At 42.9% G+C, this 25,770-nt stretch overlaps 1 protein-coding gene across 1 annotated transcript in view; it reads left to right on the forward strand.

Annotated features, from left to right (window-relative positions):
* Positions 1-25,770, forward strand: part of FTO (FTO alpha-ketoglutarate dependent dioxygenase) — a 414,772-nt gene that overhangs the window by 236,692 nt on the left and 152,310 nt on the right. The window contains exon 8 of the mRNA XM_056136631.1: positions 4,259-4,383. Coding sequence (XP_055992606.1) covers positions 4,259-4,383 — 125 coding nt within the window. The remainder of the gene's footprint in view (positions 1-4,258; positions 4,384-25,770) is intronic.

The following is a 25,770-nucleotide window of genomic DNA, read 5'->3' on the forward strand; positions in this document are numbered from 1 at the left end:
TGGGGTAAATATCATTTTGAAATTTCGTTAGGTAGATCTTGAGAAATGAGGTTGCTGTGTCATATGTAAAGAAAAAAAAGAATGTGGAGGGGGGTATGTGTGTGTATGTGTGTGTGTGTGTGTTTGTGTGTGTGTGTGTGTAACTTAACTAGAAACCGTTTACCAGAATGGCAGTATTTTGCATTCCCACCGACGGTGTGCAAAACTTTTTAAAAGCTTGAATGCTTTTTTAAGGCACTTGGATTGGGGTTGGCAACTTACGTTTCTCAGTGCTTTGGGGGTTTGAAGAGATGTTAATAAAGGGAGAGAACCCTTAGGTGCTCTATTAAAGCTTCGAAGCATGGGCAGTCCTCTGCAGCACTGTTTCTCAGCCTTTTTCCCATCATGGTCCCCTTCTGACCATGTGTCCTTACCCCTCAGGCTGCGGCACCCCCACTTAGGTAGTTTCTGCCTGTCACTCCTTTGAATATTTCTCCCGGGAATATGGCTCCCAGTGAGAAATGCTGATCCACTGGACTTCCTTGGGGTGATGCTGGGAGGTGATGAGTCTTGCTGAGCTACTCTTAGAAAGTGTTTTCCTATTCACTTCCTTTTCAGTCCTTCTCAGTAAGTTAGGGAGGTTCACGGGTTCCAATACACTTGTGACATTCTTCAACACTGGTCCTTTTCAACACAACGTCCTCTAAGAAGGAGGGTGCAAGCTCAGCCTCACAGCCAAAAGCGAAAAATAATCTCTGTCTAGAATCAGTTAAACATGGCTTTGTCTTTAAGAGATTACTTTTTATGTTTAACTTCTCATTACCATTGTTTTTTTTTCCATTTTTTTTTCCTCTCGGGAAATTAATTGATTCTGGATTTTGAAAGGAGGGTAAATTTAAAGAAAAATACTAAATATTTATTATATAGTTGTTTTAAAAATATGCCAAGAATTAGGAGACTATGCTAGAATGGCTACAGTTGGGAAAACTCGATTAGGAATCTTATTATTTCAAAAGAACTCCAAGTGAATCTTTTAATGAAGTGAACAGAGCTCATTGGTGAAGCACATAATTTTCTCAGTTTATCTTCTATTGAGTTTTTGTTTTTATAATACTTGTATGTCAAGTTTCTTTGTTAGTCAAGGTTATAATATTTGAGTAGTATTTTTGATATATGTTTATGAAATTCACTAAGTGAGCAGTGGATTAGGGGTAAACTGAATGGTACCATGCTTTTGTGGAACTTAATTTTTTAAATTCTTCCTAATTCCCATTTTAAAGGATACCCAGGATCCACACAACATAAACTCTGGATAAGGTGTAAATTAAGTGAATGGCAAAGAAAAGATAAGTGACATGTTAAAACTTTGTAGAGGCCCTCCCGTTGATCATCGATTTGCTCGAGCGGGCCCAGTAACGTCCCCATTGGAGACTTTGTTGTTACTGTGTCTGGCATATCAAATACTCTCGGTAGCTTGCTGGGCTCTCCGAGAGGGGCGGAGGAATCGAACTCGGGTCGGCCATGTTGGCTGCGTGCAAGGCAGACGCCCTACCCGCTGTGCTATCACTCCAGCCCCACTCGAGCAAATCGACGATCAATGGGGTTAAAACTTTATTTTACTTAATTTTATTTTTGGTGAGGTGTTGGGGTTGAACAGGGTTGGCTGCTTACAGAATTTATTTTAATAGTTAAAGGGAGAGATAATTTTATTTTCATCATTTCTTTCGAGCTATCTGTTTTTATCTTCTGTGCGAGACTTTGTGTGTGTGTGTATGTGTATTGGTAAAATAATATGTATCTATAGAAATAGTGAAAAAACACAGAGCTTTTTTTTGAGGTTCCCTGTAACTTTTGGTGCATGAAGTGAGATATCAAAGATTAGGAACTGTTTTATCAATTTATTGATGTTCAGCCTCTCAAATTAGACGTCTTTTAGATTAGAGGTCACAAATTGTCTGTCACTGGAGTTTTAACCACTAGATTTTTGTTTTGTCCATTTAGTATTTAAAACTTGTGAAAAATTCATTTTTGATACTGAAAAATGAAGTGTTTTCACGTAAGAGAAATACAGAGCTCTTATTTATTGTGAAAATTCAAAAATCTTAATCCCCAAACCTGCTTTGCCGAATGGTAGAATTCGCTAGAGCTAAACTGTGTTTGCCTTTGTAGACAGAGCATAGATTCTCTTCAAGTGTCTCAGTTTAACTCATTTATGTTACCTTCGTGGCCCTAGTGGGTAAGATATTTGAAATTGTGACTCCTGTGCTCACCAGATGACTTAGGTTTTTGCAGTAGAATTAATGAGAGAAGCTGATCATTCCTTCCTGAGCTGGAACTGAAAATATTGCATGCAAGCTGATAGAAAGTCCAGAATATCTGGCCCCGGGATCGTAGATGTAATAGTTAACCTCGGAAACGAGATTAGGGTCCTTTCCCTGACTTGTGTTAGGGAGTTTATCTTAGATTCTTTCCAGCGGTGATACCGCTTCCTGTCTTATCTGTTTATATCATAGGGGTTTTGATTGTAAGCAACAGAAACAGAGTCTGGTGAATTTGAACAAAGTGGGAGTTTATTGAAAGGATTATTGGAAAGCTCAGAAATATCAAAGAAGAGAATGATCTGGACTCAGAAGTTCAAGAAACCAGGAATGCTCTGAGGACTATGGGGAGGGGAAGAGCTCAGGACGTTGATAAATTGCCTCCAAATCTTTTCCCTTTCTTCATTTTTCGTCTTAAGCTTCCAAAGACGCTTGAAGAGAGGGACAAGGTTGCCTGACTCACATTCTTGACATAGTGGGGGAGTAGGACACTTTGAGAATCTCTCCAAGACACTGTACAACAAAAGGAAATGCAGCATTAGAGACCTGGGGACTAGGGGAAGGGGAAGTAGGTTTACCTAGAAGTCAACAAAAACAGTACCTAATCACTACAACTCTTCTGCTGGTAGATATAAAATGCACACCATGCAACGCTCTAAAGGAATAGCATCTCAGATTCCATGAGAACCACGTTCCGAGCATGTTCTTTAACTAAACAGATGTACTGGCATCAGTTAGACGAAGAATATATTGAGTAACCAGGACACAGCAAACGACAATTTCATATCATTTAGCAGTTGGCCTTGGTTAGAAACGCTCCCAAGATACCACACTAACTTTTGATGGGAAACATTTATAAATTCCAAAAGGTTTCTACTCCGGTTACATGAAGATAAATGCACGTGATGAAAAGTTCTGTGATTAAAACTGAGAAGGTATTTGCTAAACTCAAATTTCAAGTACCCAGAGAATACTTTTCCTTGTTCCCTGTATTGTTTTGATAGCGTTACATAAATTTTCATGTTTAAAATAACACGCGTACAACAAGAGCCTAGAAATGGTGAGTGGGAGATAAAATTGAAAGGCCTCTTTCAAAAACGGGGTTTGGGTAGAATGGTGCTTGTTAAAGAGAGCAGGGTGGGGTGTGCTCGGGTCTGAAGTGCTTCTAAAAGCAACATCTCCATTCTGCAATGGGAGGTAGAGGCTCAAGTGCCTCTCTACTCACCTGTGAGACTGATTTCTTTGAGGGACCATAGTCTCCTCTGGGGAGTAAGTGATTCCTCCCCTAATCCTAACTATGCTGTGTTTTGGAAGCCCTCTAATGCAATCGAAGTATGGAGTAGAATTTCAGTGAGAAAGAGATTCATTGAGATCTGATACTCATTTTGATTTTTTTTTTTTTGCTGGTTTTATTGTTTCTTTCTCTGCAAGATCTTGATTTGCAACAAGCAAGGAAAATGAGTGTAGGGGTGGGGGGGGGAGGGGCATGGCTGGAAATCGAAATTAATGATTCAAATAGGAGAGGCCGTGCAGAAAGCCTCAGCTGGGTGACAGGAAGCAGAGGGAGCGAAAGTCAGAGACTGCTCTTTTTAAGAAAGCCAAACAAACAACTCACAGTGAAGTGTACGTGAAAATCATTTCTAATAATAGTTCATGGTAGGCAATTCCCAGGGAAAAAAAAAAATCGTTGGTGTGCTGAGAAAATTAGAGTGAAAATGCACAGTATCTTGATGTGTTACTTAAGGCAATGGAGCTTTAGAGTTTACCTTATGTGCCATGTACATTGATTAAATACAAAATATATGTTGGCCATTTTTGACCATCATTTACTGTATTGATTTGTTAGCAGGGGAACTGTAATAAAAAAGCCATTGATTTACTGTCCTTATTTGCTTATGGGCTTTTTTTTTAATTATTAATTTTTCACTTTTTCTTTTTCCTTTTTGGATCATTTCTTCTAGACAAATGCCGTACTCCGTGAAGTTAGGAGCGAGGGGCTCCCCGTGGAACAAAGAAATGAAATCTTGACTGCCATCCTCGCCTTGCTTACTGCACGCCAGAACCTGAGGAGGGAATGGCATGCCAGGTTAGTCCTGTTCTGAACTGGGATCTGTTGTCCCTGGAAGACAAGAGCCGTAGTTGGCTACGCTTTTCCGTACAGCTGATCTCATCCCTCTTGTTTGAAGGGCCACGGAAAATAAGCTAGTTACTGATGCTTTCAGCCAAAGTTAGCTTTCCTGCACATGGTCCCTACACTAATTGTAATGAACCACGAAGTCCTCTGTCGGTCTCTAGGATTTATCCCTGATGCTAACAATTGCTATAAACATTTGCATCTTGTGCATCATGCAATCTTTAGTATCTGCTGCTGAAGAACCTTTTTTGGTCAACATTCTAAAAGACTGGCAGTGCTGTGTAATTAGGGGAAACGTCAGGAATATCCACAGGGTATTCCTGCATCACTCAATGGAAGGTGGATTGCTTGAAAATGGTCATTGATCCACCCAGCTTTCAGAAAGGACCAAGGTGGAATTTCTGCTTTCGCTCAGTTTCACTGTACGTGGGCTTACCTCTGTGGTTAGAAAACACTTACTTGGTATAAAACTTTTCCAGTTCATCTGTGTCTTACAAAATCGGTGCTCACATACTAAATATCACTGTATCCTGCTTTTATTTGAAAAATTATCAAAGGGTGAAAGGTTGGATGGGGCTGGTTTTCAGAAATGTGAGGGTTATCATTCAGATACATAGTTTGTAAAGATTATTGAATTATCATTGGACTCAGCAAAAGGGGGAAGGGACAGAGGATGGTACTCTATCTTATCCAAGTCTTATATGATGCCGAAAGTTCCGTGTGCTTAGAAGTCAAATACATTTATTGATAGCCATAATAGTCTTCGAATGAGTTCGTGCAACAGAATTTGCAGTAATTGATGGCTTTGCTACTAACAATTATCATAAAAATAGATTTGTCTGAACATGGCTCAAGTTGAGCATTTTCCAAGATTGGCAAGATTAAGGAGTATGAGTGCTCCATCCTCAGTGGGTATTGGGAAGCAGTTTTCTTCAAGTATGGATATGCTCTCTAAATTCAGACTTGTATTGCAATGATTTTTAAATTCCTGATGCTACTCTCCTGTCTCCTGCTCCCTTTGTGTAGTGTAGGCAGGATAAATGGCAGTTTCAACTACATTAGTTAAATGGTCTCTAGTTTAAGTTTCAGTAATAAATTTAAATTTTTTTCCTTCTTTTACACTTTAAACATGTACATTCATTTAAGTGCATGTTGTGTTAAACAATGAAATGTCAGCGTGAGGACTTCTAAGAGGTTGTTGTCTTTGTTTTGTTTGGGTTTGTTTTTTTCTTGTTTTCTCTCTATTGTATTTTATATCTTTTCTCCCTGGGGATTCTTAGTAACTAAGAAAGAGAGAGAAAAATTTCTGCGATCCCTTTCCTATCCCATCCCGCCCTTCCCAAACCAGCCCAACTCAGAGACCAAGTATGGAGAATGGTTTCTTCTGTTGAGAGCATCTGGTGTGTTAACAGTAATTTCCTGATACACCAAATCATCAGACAACACGGGCAAAATGGGCTGTTTAGAAGAGAGTCTGGCTTCAGCCTCTCTGGCCCTTGCTGCTAACCGTTTAATCAGGGGCTGGAGCCAGTGTTGAAGTTGATGTAGTCTAGCATCTGAAACAAGAATTCCCAAGTACTTTACGGTAGGGGCGGAGAAGGGAACGGGCGCTGCAGCTGACACTCTGCAGACCTCCTCCGAGTCCCAGGCCTGAGAGAGCGCAGGATGAAGAGGGTCCTCAGAGTATTAAATAACCATCACCGCCGCCTCTGCCCCCGCTTGATGTTTCCCATCTCGGTGACCGATCTAAAGGACTCGGGGGCCCCCATGATCCCGAGAAACAGACCACTGTTACTATACACCTTGCTCTCGCCGCAGCATCAAAGCTTGCGCTGGCGTCTGGAGTCAGGCTCGGCCGGCGTGAGGCGGGGAGAGGGGGTGAGAGTGGGAAGGAATCGCCCTCGCACGGCCCACTGGGTGCAGGGAGCTGCCCTGCTCTGGAATTACCAGAGTGGGGTGAGGGGGTGAGGGGGTGAGGGGAAGGTGCTTTGACAGAAACATCGTAAGTGCCCGCCAAAGGCCACGCAGTAGGATAGAGTGTTCTACTTTCATCAGAACTATCCGGGGATCAGTTAGATCAGATAATAGATTTTTTTTTTACCCCTGAAAGCTAAATACAGATGACTCTTATTACCTGATATTGCACGTTGGAGAATGTGTTAGGAATTGTGCAGCTCCCAGAAATTATTGAGGTGAATGGAGACTCCTCTGCGGCCGGCAGGAACTTTGGCGTTGGTCTGTCGTAACAGTTGGTCTGTTGTGACAAAGGTCTCCCCACTGCCCCGCGCTGGCAGGTTCATCCAGAGCATGAGACACGGGGAGAACATGTTCAGCAAAACTTGCCATTTGGCTTTAAGATTTTTTTTTTTTTAATCTCTCCCAGGCTAGGAGCTGAGCCATTGTTTGGGAGTTCCCGAGTCTCTTAAACTGAAAGCATATGTTCCCTGCAATTTAGCTTTTGGAGGAAAGTGTCAATTCTGCATGACTCAGGGTAACCGAGTTTGTCACAGTGTCACCCAACCCTGCGACTCCAGAGGCACATCTGAGTGCCGTGGGTTTCCTTCCCCAAGCTCGGTAATCCCATAAACAACCCTCTCCAAATAGGCTTATTAGGGCTGTCTATTCACTTCCCCAGAGCTGAATGATGCAAAGTACATTGGGAGAAGCTGGATGAATGCAGGGTAAGTGTTAACAGAAGTGGTACAGAATTTCTGAAGATGTGGCTTTGTTTATACAGTCCACTCCGCCTGATGGACAGCTTGTTATAGCTTTTAAAGAACTGGGCAAGCCCTCTGATCTGACCCCTTCTTGACCTCTACAGCCCAAAGGTCAGTCTGCAGCTAATAAACTCCGAGGTTCTTAGGATCTACTGTAGGAAGAGGCAGAAAAAAGAGCAGCTGCAAGGACTGGGTGTCCCCGCATAGGCTGCTTTGGGGTCACTCTCTGATAATGAAAATGATTACCAAATTATATGGAAGTTTAACCGCAATAGTGAGTGAGAGGAGGGTGGGGCTCAGTGTATTAGGTTTGATAAATGAACTGTGAAGAGGCCCATCTGCCTCTCAACATCTTTTCTCCCCCTCTTTCCCTACCAAGGGGAAACATTTTAAAATAACAGCAGTACATATAGACTCAATGACCCATGCAAGGAGCTGGAATGGATTAAGATTTAATGGTGACAGTGGAAGAAATTATCATTTGAAAAGTGCGCTAAAGAAAAGGTACAGTTCAATGCCCAGGCCCGAGTTGTTTTTCTAAATAAAATATTGTTAAAATCAGTGCCTTTATGTTCTTCGACTCTCCAGGGTATTTCCCAGATTGCTGATAATTTTGAGGGCGTATTTATTATAGGATAATTATTCGTAGGTCAGCTTAAGGAAAGGAGTGGTTTCCTTTGCTGCGACCATGTCAGAATGAGAATCAAATATTTTATTCCTGCCTGCTTGCTCAGTTTAGAGAATGTAGATGAATCAAGGATTAGAGAAAATGCTTTACAAAAATAAATAAATAAATAAAAGTGTCCATTTCGATCTCCAGCCACTGAACAATATGTATGATTTTTGCACACTTTTATTCTACTCCAACTTAGTTTTTGTAAAAAAAAAAAAGCAGAAGAAAGCACATAGTGTTAATTGAGTAGGTATATTTGTTTCTTTATTCATTTTTTTTCAAAGAAACATCATAGTGATGCTAATTAGCACCAACAATGGACAGATCACAAGCTATATGTTCACTTGCTGTCAATTCATAAGAGTAAATCTATTTAAAGCTCCCCCAGCTTCCTGTGTCCACGGAGGAGACTGGTTTCAAAGCCCGTCAGCTCTGACCTCTGCAGAGAGACTTGGCACATCCCAGGCCTGGACTTTGTGCAACGAGGAGGGTTTTGTTCAACACACATTTTGGTCTCTGTGTATTTGCATGCTTGCTGTGTACAAAGTGCTGCTTGAGAAGCTGTGCTTCAGAGAAGCTGCCCAGCGGCCGGTGTAGGAGAATTAATCTGGGGAGGAGCATTTAATGAGTGAGCATTTAGGCGGTGGAAGGGAAGTGGTGGAGCCACCGCTGCTCAAGAGAATGGCGGGTCGCTCACGTCCAACAAAGCGCTTCATTGTAGGGGACTTTGGGAAGGCTAGGGTTGCTGTAATATTGACAACCCCTGAGGTTGAACTGTATTGCCTCCATTATAGACACCTTCTCCAGACGAGGGTGATATTTTATTTTGCTTTTAGGGTCACGCCTGGTGATGCCCAGGGGTTACTCCTGGCAATGCTCAGGGGACCATATGGGATGCTGGGAATTGAACCTGGGTTAGCCACGTGCAAGGTGAACAGCCCATCTGCTGTGCTATCACTCCAGCCTCACGAGAGCAATATGTTAAAGAGAAATGAGAAGTTTCTCACCACTGCCCCGTGATGGCGTTGCTTTACATCATGGGGTTCGCCTCGACTCTGTGTGTTCCTGAGGATTGGCTGTGAGCAGATTGCTGGCTGCGAAGGAAAGTGTGGGGAGCCGCACAGCACTCAGAGCATTAACCGTGCTTCTTTTCTCTTGACTTGAAAGCTGTATCTTTACTTTTTGGCAAAGTAAGGTACATATACAAAAATTAAGATGAAAACTGGGCCTTTGGGATCTTAAAAATGAAGGTGTAATTCATATAGCATAAATTTTATCTTATAAAAGTGTACCATTAAGTGATGGGGTGGAGAGGTGCGGTATTCACAAAATTGTGTGGCCATCACCGTTATCTCCAGAGGATTTTCCTTACCCCAAAATGAAATGCTGAACCTGTTAATAGCCTTGCTTAATTCCCTTTCTGTTCAACTACTAATCTACCTTCTGTCTAGAGATTTGTCTGTTTGGAGCGGTTTCCTGTAATCAGGAGCATTTCATTCATGGCCTTTAGTACCTGAATTTCTTTTCATTTAGCAAAATGTTTCCAAGTTTCACTAATGCTATAGTACATAATTTTACTCATTTTTATGGGCAAGTAATGTTCCACTATATGGACATACCACAGTTTGTTGGTCCATTAATCAGATGATATACGTTTAGGTTCTTTCTCTGTTTTGTTTATGATAAATAGTGCTTGTATGTGCATTCATGTATGGGTCTGAGTGGCTATTTTCAGTTTCTTTGAATATCTACCCAGAAGTAGAGTTGCTGGGATCTGTGCTGACTCTGTGTTTAACTTTTTTGAGCAACTACCTGACTTTTTCCCACAAGATTCTATTTCTCTACAACTTACCAACTCTTGTTATTTTTCCCCTCTTAGGTTATCAACTTCACAGTGCCGTCTTATTGTGACTTTGATTTAAATTTTCCTGACAACTAATGCTTTTGCAAGTTTTCATGTGCATATTTAAAAACATTAGATTTTTCTTTTTTAATTTTAAAAGTCACTCTTTAGTAGGACCTTTCTTTTCTAGAATAATCCAGCAGCCTCTGGAGCCAGAGTGTGTTGTGCTTGGTAACTCTTGCTAGAGATTCTATTTCTAGATGGTGGAGGAGAATTGAGGATTAAAAAGGAAATTAATACTGTGAGGTGTTTTGTTCTTTTAAAATTTTTTATCACAGCATCATGATTTACAAAGTTGTCCAGATCAGAGTTGCAAGCTGTAGTTGAACACCAGTCCTATCACCAAGGTCAATTTCCCTCGTCAATACCCCCCAGGTTCCCTTCCCCCCACCCCCGTCTTTATAACGGACACATCTTTAAGTTTAGTTATTGTAATATGGACCTTATGCTTACATTGTTGTCATTGGCTCTATGGTTTAGGTCTATCCATATACCCCATTTCTACGCCACCAATATGCCCAAGACCCCTGCCCGTGCCCCTCCACCTCTTCTTCCTCTCCCCCATCTCAGGATTTCTTTCCTCTCCTGGCCTTCTTATTCCTATACTCTAGGGTCGGGGTAATCTAGCTATTCCCCCTTTGGCACCTTGAATCCCCTTTATCCTCCTATCCTACAGATAAATGAGTTCATCCAGTATTTGCCCTTTTTTACTCTATCTCACTTACTTCACTGAGCACGATATCCCTCCGTTCCATCCAAGTGAGGGTGCAGCAGGTGCAGGTAGTGTGGAAAGCTTGAAACAGGAGGTGCAGTGAGAGCTCCAATAAGCTTTTTCTGGTGCTTCAGCCCAAGGACTGCACCCTTGCTTCCCACAGGAGACAGAGCACTGTGTGGACACAATGACTCCCTGCGGACCAGGACAGAATGACGCGGTCTCATTTCTGAGCCTGCCTGTCTAGGTCCTCTGATGTCAAACTGGAGAAAGCCAGGAAAAACAACATGGGTGGAGGAGGGGGGAGACAGGGCATAAGAGGGACAACTAGGGGCATTCCTCTGAATAAGGAGGTGGATTTTCAGGCCAGAGAGCACAAAACTGCGACCACAAGTAGGTTTAAGTTCACTAGTCCAGAGCTCACCAGTCGCAGCTCTTGCTGATAATTGGCTGATGTCCTGACGCGGTCGTCAAGGCACAAGGAGGCTTGGAGACGTGGCATCTGGGCTGGAATTTGTTTTCGGCCAGAAAGAGGTGTAGTCCCCCAAAGTCAGGCCACTAGCCTTGGGGATGGCTGCGAGAGGAGGAAGCTGATAGAGTTCGTTCAGACTGGTGTCCACTGCTCTCCCTCTTGCCAGGGAACGTGGCTGCCCACCAGGCAGGAGGTGTTGGGGATGTGAAGCCGTGACATCACTGTTTAGTAGCTAGCCACTGCGGTCAGCTGAACGTGCCCGCAGTGGTGGGGGGTGGAAGGAAGGAAGGAAGGAAGGAAGGAAGGAAGGAAGGAAGGAAGGAAGGAAGGAAGGAAGGAAGGAAGGAAGAAAGGAAGGAAGGAAGGAAATAAATTCAAGGCAGAAGCAGGGAGTCTGGCCTGCCAATTCCCATCGGTGTCCGTCTGCTTTAATGCATCTGTCCCATCTTCCTTGATAATTGGAGTCTGTGCTTTCTGCTGCCCTTAGCAAAAGAACGGCCTTTGTGTCTCTGCCCCAGATTACTCCATAAAATCCGATAACTCCATAAAACCTCCTCATAAATGTGTAGGAATTGAAGCATTGTATAAATTTAGAGCAAGGATTAAATGAGTCTAGAGATAGGGTTACCTTTTTTTTTCCCCCCAAGATACAGCAACTTATCTTAAGGAGGCAAGTGTTGTTAATGTTATTACCATTGTTACTGTCATTATTTGAACAGTTTTATGGGAGACAAGAGCCAATTGACTTCTGTGCATCTTATTTATAAAATCAGCACATGGGCTTTAGTCTGAGGTCTGCTCTGGATAGTTTTCTAACTGATTAGTCACTGATATTTCTCAAGGGCAGCGCTTCTTAAACTTGTAAAGAAAAACAGGGATTCATTATTTATTCCATAAAGGTTTACTGCCTCTGATTTACTAGGTATTGTTCTAGGTACTGGAGCTACAGCAGTCAACAAACTGATGTAATTTCTTCTCTTCTGGAACTTACTTTCTAACTGAAGGACAGACTTGTTTTTCTAAGTGAAACGTGGAGCCTTTTCCTAAAATTTCGGGAGTTCCTGTGACCTTCCTATTCAGCATCACAAAGCAAAACCAAAATAAAAAGGGACTCTAGGAGGGGAAAAAAATTAAAAAATTTTTCTTTTCTGACCTTCATTCAAAAATGATCACTTGTTCTAACATTTGAATTTACAGTTCTAGTAGGTTCTATTTGAGAGCTCTCTGTGGGGTGCCCATATTCAGAAGACTCTGCCAGGGGAAACCCAGCACAGCCTTACTTTTTCCTTCAATCACCCATGCCTAGGATCCCGAGGACTTTTCAAATAAATGCTGTCACCTCAAAGGCCTTTACCTGAAAGAAGGCCACATTACCTTCATAAATATCCCGTGACAAGGGAACTGTGGCAGGGATTCTCGGCTCATTGGTATAGCGGAGTGGAGTGTATATGCCTGGCACTTCAGCGATGTTGGGTGAGCTGGGGGTAAGTGAGCTGTCGGTCACACCTTGGCGCCACCAATAGCAAGTGCCTCTCTGGTCCCAAATGCCATGAGTTCGATGAGCTCAGTGACTCTTCTCAGTACCATAATCACTGTGAAGTGACTAAGTCTGGATACTGGGAGCCTTTTTCCGAGGAAGAAGGTGCCAGATCTCCCAAAGTGTTGGTGTATCACGCCCCCTGCCCTCTCGGCGACCACCCGGCCCCTGGGGGAAGGCTGCCCTATGAGGATGCTGCAGACCACTCATCTCTGAACACGCAAAGACCAAGGGGAGAAGTGCCAATCTGATTGTGTAAGATTTAGGACAAAATCAGATCAGATCTGGACTGCGATCTCTCTGGAGGGACCTAGTTTCAATGTTAAATAGATGTGTTGGGGCAGGGGTGGGGGGAGGAGGTTGGGGGAAGAAAAAAAAAAGTGTTTTTCTTTCCAAGTCAATTTCATTCAATATGGCAGGGTGGGTGAGAGCCTAGATTCCGAGTCAGATTACCTGGGTTTGAATCTCAGACCCACGCCTATAATTCCAGCCAAGTTACAATTATAGAGTCTAACTAGACAAGTTACATAACCCCTCTGAACCTCAATTTTCTCATTTGTAACTCGCCTGGCGGGGAAATAATAAAAACCTATTCCATAGGCTGTTTAAGGGATTCTGTGTAAAACACCCTGAATAAGTACCTATTACTTCCTAACCGTTCAGTAAAAAATTATCTACCGTCAGTTCCTTTTGTTCCAAACTAGAAAGACAAGACTAAACCTCATCCCGAGTGTCCTCTCCTTTGAGAACATGTCTCCATGTGAAATAACAGGGCGTCCTGAATACTGAAATTTTTTTTTTGGTGGTGGGGGGAGGCACAAATCCATTGCTCAGGATTTACTCCTGGCTCTGTGTTCAGGAATTATTCCTGGCAGTGCTCAGGAGACCATGTGGGATTCCTGGACTCGAACTCAGATCAGCCGTGTGCAAGGCAAACACCCTACCCACTGTACTATCTCCCCAACCTCAGTTCCCAGTACTGAAATTGGTAAACTGCTACAGGGAGGGATGTGAAATGGATCCTTCCCTGTGGCAGACCCTGTGCTAAATTGTGTCACCAAGAATTGACAGAGGCCTGGCTGCCCGTTGGAATCCTAACTTGAGAGTATCTGTGATTCGGGCTGTATCACTGATCCTCTGGATCTCTGCAGCTTCATCTGTGACAGGCAAAGCTTGATCCTGATGCCCCGGGAGGCATCCTTCAGCTCTGACAAGGTGGGGAGCGCTCTCTGAGGTCCCAGGCAGCAGCTCCCACCCTTCTACCTACACTTTCTTTGAAATCGGCACAGGCTCTGATGTAAGCAATGTTACTGCAGAGTGTCAGAGTTTTGAAAGGCTTTGTGGGGTGAGAAATGGGGCCAGAGAGATGCAGAGCATCTTGCCCAAGGCAGCCCCGCGAGGGCAGATGGCATCCTTACCGAGACTCCCCAGCTCTGACACTGATCTGCGAGACTGGTGGAGGAGCAGTGACACAGCTTTGCTCTTGGCTGGCCAGTTGATCGTTTGCTGTGACTCTCACAACCTGGGGCCCGGAGACCTTCCAGTCTCCTTCCCCGTGTGAAGCTAGCCTGTGCGTGTATCTGTATTTGTTCCCTCTGGAACTAAGCCCTTTTCACTGGTGGATGTGTGTCTCTCTAAAAGGATGCAGTGTCCAGCTTGTGCTCTAGAAGTCTCCCTACCATAAAGATCTCTTTCTTCTTCCTTCTTTTCTTTTTAAAGTGAGGCAAGATAGTTGTTATTGAACAAAACTTAGAAAGATGTGAGGGGCAAGAAGAAAAGAAATCCGTGTTCAAGAGAGAACACGGCCTTGAAAGACTGAGCAAGCAAAGCAAGCGAAGATACATAGAGACAAACAAGTGAGATACGTGTTTAAAGGAGAACACGAGCTTGAGAGACCAAGGCCCTACCAGAAATTTTTAGAGAACATTTTTTTTAAACCTTAGAGCAATGCTATGTCTTTTATATTGCTTACAGTCTTTTAGAAGGTGATAAGATTTAAAAAAAAAAATTAGGGACTGGAGAGAATTTGACCAGAGCACATACTCAGTAGGCAGGAGGCCAAGTCCAATCTCTGGCACCCCATGGTACCCCAAAGTACTCACTGGTTGGAGTCACCCCCAAGCACTGAGCTGGAAATAGCCCCTTACCACCATGGGGAGCTTAGGGGGATGACCCAATTCCAAAACACAAGGAAACGTTAAAGTAGAAGGGTTGATAATAACATCAAAGCTTGTCCACCAAGAATCTGTAAATCCTCCAAGTGAAGTCTTTTGGGGGTAGAGTTAGTGGAGGCTGACTTGAGTGTGAATAGGGAACATTTATTTATTTTCTCTGATCAGGAATTAATCACCAATTCTACAGTATGTTAATATCTAGAAAAATTTACTGTGATCGAAGAGGATTAATTTTATTCAATCTTAGGGTTGTCCCTAGTGTATTTTACAAATGTGTTCTGTATATTGTAGCATACAGATAAAAGTTTCACTCTGCCTTCTGATTGGGAGCAGAATGGGGGTGGTGGTGGGGCAGGGGATAGTAAGGAGCAGCTCTGTCGGCCTGTAGGGGACACTGTTGCACCATTTATCAGAAAGATGTTAGATATCTTGTCCCATGACCCAAACATACACACACACACACACACACACACACACACAACAAAACAAATCCAAAAACAAAAATAGGTCAATCACCTTCACACTGCTTGTTGGACCTACTTGCATGACACCATGTGTCTGAATGTACTCTAGGTGTGTGTATGTTAAATATTCATCAGGTCATTTAGTATAATGCAAGAAGAGAATGGGTGAGATTGACTTGGCTCTTCCGACTCCTTTCCTCTCCAGGGTATGCTCTGCATGGTACTTTTTTAGTTTAGCCAGGCATCAGGTTGACCAGCCACCTTACTGTTTCCCTAAGATAACACCCGCCATAAATGGACATGCCGTTAGTTCTCCTGTATTCGGCCGGACTCTGATGTACCTGTGAAGAACATCTTGGAAGGCCTGCTTCTCTCACTGCAGCCATGCTCACAGAGAAAGATGTCATACCCTGCACGGGTGTAGCATTGCCTGGCCCTGAGGTTTTTAGGGGGCCAAGACTGCCATCCGCTAGGCATATTCGGCTCCGGGTTCTCCTTCCACACTGCCACCAGCTTCCGCCTCCGTCCAGGGGCCCCGTGGCCTTGCCAGCAAAGCCTCCACTTAGCCCCTCCCCATCCACCCAACACCCACCACTGCCCCCAGCTCTGGCCTCTCTCCTACCAGAATCTGGTCCTGGAAGGTGAGTCTCATTAACCCCGCAAACGCAGAGGCTGCGCTCAGGCTGTGCGCACGGGTAATGATACCGTTGGCTCGCTTCATTTCCAGTTTCACCATCAATTATGCCCTGTGTTTCATCCAGTTGGTGCTACCCTCCCAGTGTTAATTATAACCTACAAGACTGTTACAGTTAATTTTATGGCAAGCATATTGTCTCTTCAAGGCTCCGGAGCAGCTCATAAATTATCTTGAAGGTAAAATGTAACTTGGGGAACTAGTTATGAAAATTCCATCCATCTCGCTTACGAGCTGCAGCTGCTACTGTCAGCTGCCTCGCCGTTGCCTCGTGAAGGAATTATGGCGGGTCAGGTTGAAGAGGGGAGGCCCAGGCTGTCACGGAGGAGAAAGGCTGTCCTGGCCCTGTCAGACAAGTACCTTCTGCCAATCCCTGGTGGCTTCACCGTGCAGGCAGGCAGAGGCGGGCAGCGCAGGTGGACGGTCCCCCAGCTGTCTGTATTCATTACTTTACAGAAACTTGTTGTAGGCAGGCAGGTCCGGAGACCTGGCCTCTTCTCTGTTGTCATGATGTGCGGCCTCCCGCGCAGAGTGAGGGAGAGATGACTCTATAACGGACTCCGGGCCGGGTTCAGGAGATGCCGGGAGCTGAACTGGGGCACGGGAGTTCCTAGGGGCTGGGCCTCTCAGCCTCTTCACCCTGTGATTTGTGTCTTGCGAAAGCACCTTTCAGCTTGAAAAGAGCTTCCCACAACCCCCTCCTTATTTTTTTTTTCCATTTGTGGCTGTTAACTTTTTTATAATATCAGATCAAGTAAGTTTTCACTGTGAATGAATGTACTCTAAAATTTGCCTAGTAAATAAATGAACAGGTTCCCTTATTGGGATAATAAACACACACCCCCTTTCCTCCGCCCCCCCCATACCACCCCCCCCACCCCCTTCTGTTTCCTCACACAAAGTCTAAGCTTTACATTCCAGCCCTCGGGGCTTTAGCATTATTATTTTTAATGACTGAACACAAGTCTTTCATTTAGCTTGTTTGTATAGTTACTGTAAATGATCTTTCTGCTGTTGGTTCTTCATTTGAAATTCTGCATGTACTGCTCGCTTTAAAAGCTTTGAGGGGGCCGCTGAGAATTGGGAGCTGTATTAAGCGCAGCCTCTTCCAGCAGCTTTTGCAGACGGGCTGTGGCAGAGGAGTCCGTGAGGAGAGGAGGGCCGGGCCTCGGCGCGCCTGCGTGAATACGGCTGCGTGCAAGTTGGAGGGGTGCACGGGCTGCCCCGATGGGGCCACAGACTGGGAGACCTCTGCGGCGCTCGATGGAGTCCCCTGGCACCCCCAGTTCTCCCCGCGCAGGTCACCATACAGCCTCCAGCCTTTGTTTCTGGGATGACGGAGTCCCACTGCGGCTGGGCAGTATAACCAAGAGAGCAAAACTTGGTTTTGAGGGTTGAAGAGGCTCGTGGAGACAGTGACGTTTTCAGAAGGAAAACGGGCTTTCTCGGAGAAATGTTCTCCCGTTCTCTCAAGGATAGGGGCATGCCACACAGGTCTCTGTGAATTTCCTTATAACTTTAGACAAGGGGGTTACGAATGGACGTGCTGACAGCATCTGGCAAGTCTCCCAGATGGAAGAACCGGGAGTGGAGGGCCCCGGGGAGCAGGGAAGCAAGGCCATGCCCTGTCTGGAGTGGGCAGTGGCTATGCAGCCCCGCCGGGCCTGCATCCATGTTCCAAGGTTTTTCTGCATTTTCATGAGAAGTGGGAAAATTCAGATTAGTGTTTCTGTGCTCATAAAGTCTCCTGCTTAAATGTTAGCACAGATTCCAGTATCTCTCCCTGTCATTTAAGGGTAATTGATAAGAGTCTGGAGACGGGACCGTAGAGAAAAGATTCTGGTATGAAGTGGACATCTAACCTGTTCTGAAGGGCAAAATCTTACCAGCCTCTCACACTTTACTATAATGGAAGCGGTAACCCTGGCAGAAAGACCACACTACACTCTGGGCCTCCTGTGGCCCTGTACCAGAGTTCTTGCTCTAGAAAGGTTTTCTGATTTTCAGTTTGGGGGCCACACCTGGCTCATCTCAAGGCTATCTTCTGACCCTGCACTCAGGGATCACTCCTGGTGGGGCTCAGGGGACTATATGTGGTATGATGCCAGGGATTGGAAAGTGCCCTACCCATTGTGCTATCCTCTGGCCTCTCTATTCTCTGTGCTGAATGTTCTTGCTTGGAAAAACTCTCTCTTTCTCTCTCATTCTCTCTGTCTGTCTCTGTCTCTCTGTCTCTCTCTGTCTCTGTCTCTCTCTGTCTCTGTCTCTCTTTCTCTCTGTCTCTCCCTGTCTCTGTCTGTGTCTCTCTCTCAGATTTGGTGATTTTGCCTTTCTCTTTTGGTCAAGAAAGCATTCGAGAGTTCCCCAAAGTGAAAGACTGTATAGTGCTTAATGTCCCTACAAGAAGGGATCCTGCAGGAAGAGTTAGTACAGGGGTTAGATATTTGCCTTACATGTGGCCAACGTGGGTTCAATCCCCAACACCACATATGGTCCCCTGAACCCCTCTAGAAGTGGTCCCTGAGCACAGAGTAAGAAGTAATCCCCTGAGCATAGCTGGGTGTGTCCCCCCAAAAAGTGAAGGAGAAGGGTAAGGGCTGAAGATGGTGCTTGCCTTACATGCAGCCAACCTGGGTTTAATCCCCAGCATCACGTGTGGTTCCCGCAGGCCCCTAATCCCTGAGTGCAGAGTCAGGAGTAAGGCCTGCACACCACCAGGTGGTGGGACCCCAACCCAAAACCAAAAGAAGGGGGGATTCTGTGAAAAATGTTCACCATTGTGGATCTGGTGACGAGTCTGCTTCCAAAGAAGGATGGACTCCCCTGCTCGCCACCTCTGTTTCTCCTGCAGTGCCCCGGGATTCTGCCTTCCTCCAAGCGCCTCCAGGAAGGAGCCCCACTGTTCTTCCAGGGCACAGCAATGTCATATAATCAGAATCATCTTGAAGTTTTGCCTCACCAGACGGATGACCACATGGAAGTGACGTCTGGGAAGTCATTAAATACATGTGGAATTTATCATCTGGAAGGGAGGAAAATATAAAAAGCGATTTCTTTCCCTTAATAAAAAAGAAAAAGGTAAACCTAAACCTTGGCTGCCACTAAAGTCAGCTGTTACACATGCGTGGTTACATTTCATTGTAAATATTTCATAAGAGTTATTAGAATCAAACCAGGCTGACATCACAGCCCCAACTGCACCAAAGGAACCATTTCACTAAAGTAAGCCAACATTTCTAAAGAAACATGAATTTCTAATGTAAAGTTAACACCGGGTCAGAAAGCCCTCTGGAAGAAATGTCTGTATCAATGTTTATAATCTCGGCATTTATGGATTTGCAGTTTGTGCAAAAACTCCCAAAGAGACCTTATTTTGGTTAAATAAGACTAGCTTGTGAAATAGTCTGTATATCCAAATCCATCCTAACCCAGTGTCTTGGCAGCCTTTTGTATAAATAATATCTTTTCCAAAATGTGTATATTTGAAATAGGAAGAGGAAAATTAAGTGGCAAGTTGTGTCTCTGGGTTGCCGTAAACTGACAGAAACCTAGGAACAGAAAGCAAAGATGGACAGTTTGTTCATTCTCTGCGTAATTATAGAGCTGGATATTTATTGATTGATTTTATTGATGTATGAAGGATTGCCATGAAGAACAAAGTGTTTACCCTACTTTCCTCTCTTCCTCTCTCCCTCTCTCCTTTCTCTTGCTTCCTCTTTCTTTTTTTCTTTCTTTTTAAGTAAAAGTTTATTTAGGCAGGCTTTCTTAGTTTGCATTCACACAAAATCTATGTGAGGTTTAGAGGCATTTGGTAGAGGGGGGAAAGGGAAGGATATTTCTATTTTGTAAAAACTTAATCCATGCTCACAGATGGTCCTGTTCAGGTGCTATTTTAATTATGTGGTTGAGAACAGCCCCACACAGTAGGAAGTCGTCTTAATAAATGGAGAGGGGCTTTTGTCTTCAAGCATCACAAAGCCCTGTTATGAGAAATTTAAATACTTTGTGTTATAGGGGAGAGTCTTGAAATGACTGTGATGCTCAGGCAAGCAAAATGATGGATTCTTCTAAAGATGAGATGAGTACACTCGAAATGTTTTACAAGTGTGTAGCTTCGCTAAATATTGGTCATTTTAGTGATGGTTTTTCTGGTGATAAATGTCTGCCATAGATATGTTTGTGTGATCGGAGGGAAAATAAACGGAACAAATTGCAGATACATTTTAAAAATCTTAATCCCAAATGGAAGTATTTCTTTATGGCTTTTCCACTCAAAGGGCTGCTTTGCCCTTCAAGTGATAGAGTACCCAGAAGAACTAACAATAATTCAAATGCTGCTGTAACTTACAGCTTGCATTAATAACACACAAATAGAACAGTCTTCTTATTAAATATTAGTAATATATTATAATAATGCTTTACTGTCTTTCCCTTAGTGGGGAATTATGAGGACCTCATGTTAGGACCTCAGTGTCCTGACATAGTTAATTATCCATGGATAATGGTTTTTCAGTCATCACTGTTCTGAGTAGTGCAGCTTTGTTGTGGAGGGCTTAATAAGTGTTAGCAGACTCAGGTGCGGTGCACCTATGCGAGGTCCTACAGAAGCAAACAGCTGTGTTTTCTTTACCATACTATACATCACATAGAGCATCTCATTTATTATGACTGAGCTAATGATGCAAGAGCAAACTTTATGTCCTATTCTATATGGCAATAATATATTTGCTGTAGAGATGTTAGCTTGTTTTTTATAAGTGATTAATCTTTTCTTGTACCAAATGTATCACACGAAAATGGGTTAGTGCAGGGGTCAAAACACATTTAATCTGGTCCCCAGAGATTGGATGAAGCTTCTGAACACAGTCATCCCGCGTCTTCCACCCCCGCACCTCTACAATCTGCCCCACTAATACAATGCTCATATCACTGAGAGTTTTCTCTGATTCCAAGGGGATTATTTTTAGTCCTGTACCACAGAGACAGAATTCAGACTTATGACAGCCATCCTTGTTCAGTCTCCTGACAGGGTAATGTCCACACAGAGAGGTATGCTGGGTTTTTGTGAAATCTGAAACACTTTCCAGTTTGTTCATAGGTCAACCATTCTGGAACATGCCAGGACCTACCTCAGATGCTCCCAAAAGACAGTACATATACTACTGGTGGCCCAACAGATGATTTCATATCAAGGAATATTATATTTTTTGTGTTTGTTTTTTTTTTGTACCACAGCTGGTAGTGCTCAGAGCTTCTTCCTGGTAGGGCTCCGGGAATCATATGGGATGCTGAGCATCAAATCTGGCTTAGCTATGTGAAGGCAAACACCTTTCCTGCTATACTCTCACTCAAGCTCAATGAATACAAATAAAAAATTTGAATGACTTGCGGTGTTCAGGGACACTCCAGTCTCAGTGCTCAAGAGGTCAACCACAGGGCACCAGGCAGTGATGGGGATTAAACGTGGGGTTTCTGCATATAAAGCATATCTTCCATGGGCCTGGAGAGATGGTATAGCAGGTAAGGAGCTTGCCTTGTACACACACATGCCAGGTTCTATGCCCAGCATCCCATATGGCACCCCAAGCACTGCCAGAAGTAATTCCTGAGTAAGGAGCCAGGAGTAACTCCTGAGTATCACCATCACCAGGTGTGACCCAAACACTTTATAAAAAAATAAATAAATAAAAAGCATATGCTCCAGCCCTTTTTGGGCCATCTCTCAGGCTCCTTTTTTCATTTGGAAATTATTTTTCTTTTAATTAGACCCACAAATAGCACTTATATCCAATTTATATTATACTTATATATATTATACTTATATCCAATTGCAGAGAAGATTAAAGTTAGTCACAAAGATTTTTCAAAGTTGTTATAAAGAAGCCAGAGAGTACAGTGTGATAGGGCCTCTGCGTTGCATGTGGTTAACCCATGTTCGATCCCTTGGCACCTCACAGGGTCCCGTGAACCCTGCCAAGCAAGAGTAAGCCTGGAGAAGAGGACACTGGTGAAGGGAGTGGTATTGAAACTTCTTATGCCCGAAACCTGATCATCAATAACTTTGTAATTTCAAAGTGACTAAATTTATTTTAATTAAAAATTTTAAAAAAGTAATCCCTGAGCACAACTCAGTATGTCCCTGAGAAAAAAATGTTACAAATATAATGAGATAGGTAGGTGGCTCATGGATGTGACAAAATCATGATATGAATTACTTCATCAAGTATGGGAAACTGTAGTCTTTCAAAACTGAGTAGGTCAAGAAACATACTTCAATGACAGCTAGGTCCATAGAGCTAGTACAGGGGTTAAGTCAGTTGCCTTTCATGCAGCGCACTCTGTTCCGATACTTGGCACTGCATATACTTCCCTGAGAACTACCAGGAGTGACCCCCTGAGGATCGAGCTTGACTAAGCCCTGAGCTGCAGCTTGGGTCTGTCAGATAAAGTGTTATGGAGGCAGATTATAGATTAAAGATGCAGAAGGGCCAGGACTGTGTGGACACTGAAGTGTCCAGGACTCCGGAGAGTTCCTTCACAGATAAGAGGAAGCTCCACAGAGCCTCCTGATACCAGATAGTATATACAGACACTGAATCCTGGTAGTTTTCGTGCTTACAGTATGACAAGCACAGTTCCCTTTTTCCTGCTCTTTGGAAGTACAGGCAAGTCTGTCTTTGGAACAAGCCTCTGCTGGCTGAAGATACCTAGAGTCGTACGTGGAAGAGAAAAGGGGAACCACAAATTTTGTGCTGAGATTGTGTCTGATTTCAGTCCCAAGGGGAGAGCTCATTATCCACCTTCCAAGACAAACTGCCCCCTCTCCCACCGTACACCAGAGGTTCTGAAAAATAGAAGACTTCCTGAACTAAAGCTATGGCATCTACTATGGGAAAAACCAAAACAAATGCGCAGAAAATCTAAATTCTATGACTGAATGAAAGAGAAGGGAAAGTCTTCAGAAGTCAATCTTAATGCCACAAATGAGGCGACTAATGGACAGTGAATTTAAAATAACTATGAAGAAAATCCACACAGTACATCAAACCCATTCTAACAGAAAAATAACATTAATGAAATAAGAAAGAGGAATGCAGTATTAGTTCTTCACCAAAGAGACCAAAGTCATATTTTAAAATGTAAACCAAGTGCCGGATGTGAAAAAGTACAATGAATGAAATGAAAAGTTTCATAGAAAGGATTTAGCATAGCAAGTGGGCTTACTCTCTCAAAGGAAAGATACAGAGAAATTAAAGATAAAATTTTAGTAATGACTCAAATGGAGAGAGAAATGAGATGTGAAGAAGTCCTATGGGGAATGCTAGACTTTATCTGAAAAGGAAACACAAGGATAATGGGCACACCAGAAGATGAGGCAAGAGAACAGACATAGGATTTGAATAGCAGCTGAGAGCTTCCCTAACATAAGGAAGGAAAATGACCATCGGAGCCTAAGAACAGATTAACACTTGAACTCTGGCACCGAAAATTTGTGTTCATTAAGCCACAGCATTGTGTGAGCCTCCGCTGACAACATGCTGGTGTCAACGTGTTAAATACCTGAGTATTCTCAGTACAGAAAGTTCTACACCAACATGTGTCATTGTTAAATTTCCAGAAGAATAAAGAAAAGTATTATAAGCTCCTGGGAAAAAAATAAATATGTAATAGACAAAACCGCTCATATTAGGCTCTCATCAGATGTCTCCGGAGAAACCCTATAGCTTAATAGACAACAGAATGATGTAATCACAATTCTAAAAATTAGCAAAACTATCCACCACTAGTGCTCTACCCTGAAAAATTACATTCAAATCTGATTGAGAAATAAAGGCTTTCCAAGATAAACAAAAGCTAGTTAAATTCACCACTGCATTGCAATAAATATTGAAGGGAGTTCTTTTACATGAAAAAGGAAAGGAAAAAAACTGATAAATATGCAGGGTCAGAGACATAAACAAGAATAAAATGAGACAAAAACAAGACAAAGAAGAGAAAAAAAAGAATGAAATCTGTTTAGTCTAATTATAACAAGTTGGAAAGAGCAGAAAAAGACATATAGTCCTTACAGTAACCACAAAAGAAAAATCTGGATAGAGACATTGAGAAGAATAAAAGAAGAAACTGAGAGAACAACCATTAAAAATTTATCTGAGGGGCTGGAGCAATAGCACAGTGGGTAGGGCATTTGCCTTGCACACAGCTAACCCAGGTTCGATTCCCAGCATCCCATATGATCCCCTGAGCACTGCCAGGAGTGATTCCTGAAGTGCATGAACCAGGAGTAACTCCTGTGCTGTGCATCGCCGGGTGTGACCCAAAAAACCAAAAAAAAAAAAAATGATCTGAAATCAAAGGCAGATACAAATTCACTGAAGAATAAACAAAAGAAATATAAAACAATAGCACTGTAGCACTGTCCTCCCGTTGTTCATCAATTTGCTCAAGCAGACACCAGTAATGTCTCACAACAAATTGTGAGACCGTTGTTACTGTTTTTGGCATATCGACCACATCACGGGTAACTCGCCAGGCTTTGCCGTGCGGGTGAGATACTTTCGGTAGCTTGCCGGGCGTTCCGAGAGGGGCAGAGGAATCGAACCCGGCTCAGCTGCACGCAAGACAAACGCCCTACCCACTGTGTTATCGAAATCAACTGGCAATAATTAAGCCCCAAATATCACTTATCACTGTTAGTATGAGTGGTCTGAACTCACCAATAAAAAGACAGGGTAGGACTCAGAAAGAGAGAGAAGCAGGAGAATCAGAGAATGGAGAGGAGATTAGAATAAACTGCAACTGACACCAAAAAAAAAAAAAAAGAAGACAGGGTAACAGATTTTAAAAAGAGAGATCTATTTATATTTTGTATATGAGACCTACATTAGATCTGAAGGAAAAAAGATTTACAGTGAAAGGCCGGATTCAGATATTTCAAGCAGTAAGACATAGAAAAAGATTGGCAGTGCCAATCTTTTATGATAGAAGTAATTTTCAGTCAAAAAAGATGATTAGAGTTCAAGAGAGACTATATCAAGATCAAGGGAACAATCTACCAGTAAGATAAAGCTGCCATTAAATGTATGCACTTAACACAGGCATGCCTAAACATAAAGAAAAAAATACTAACAGACAGAAAGAGACACTCTGGCTGCAACCAGTACTCCACGATCATCCAGGCAAAAATGTTCGCAAGGAAATGGAAACTTCTCGATGAAGTAGTTGATCATATGGACTTATGAGAGGCATACAGATTTCAACCCCCAAAGAAATGAAAACACATTCTTCTCAAATGCACATGAACATTCTCAAGGATATTGGGCACAAAACCAGTCTCAGTAAATATATGAAGATTGAAATCATATCACGCATCTTTTCCAACCATAATGGTATAAAGCTAGAAATTAAAATAAAACTTGAAATATTGCAAAAATGCAGATTTAACATGTTCCTGAATAACAAGGTCAATTAAGAAATCAAAAAAGAAATGAAAATTGCCTTGATAGTAGCCAAAATATGGAAATGAGCTATCGGATCCCATGCAACGTAGGTAGTATTAAGAATACTAAATAAGAATAATATGGTGCGCAGTCAGAATCAGAGAATGGAGAGGAGGTTGGAATAAACTGCAACTGACACCAAGCTCATGGTTATATAGGCCCATGTTAATAAACAGAGAAATCCCCAACAAGCAATCCAATGTTTTATCTGCGGGAACTAGAAAAAGAAAATCAAAAGTCAATAGAAGAAAGGAAATAATAAAAACTAGGGCAGTAATAGAAGCCAAAAGTGATCATTCAAAAGATCAACAAAATAAAAAACTGGGTTTTGAAATGATGATGAAAATGATAAATTGTTGGTGAAGCTCACTATGAAAATAAGAGAAAACATTAATTAAAAGAAACAGGAATGGAAGAGATGAAATTAAAACTAGGATTGTAAAAGACTATTTTTTTAAGTTTCTATAGACAAAGTGGGATGTGTAGGATAAAT

The sequence above is a fragment of the Sorex fumeus genome, unplaced genomic scaffold (assembly GCF_029834395.1).
Source record: "Sorex fumeus unplaced genomic scaffold, SorFum_2.1 ptg000122l, whole genome shotgun sequence".
In the NCBI taxonomy this organism is placed as follows: domain Eukaryota; kingdom Metazoa; phylum Chordata; class Mammalia; order Eulipotyphla; family Soricidae; genus Sorex; species Sorex fumeus.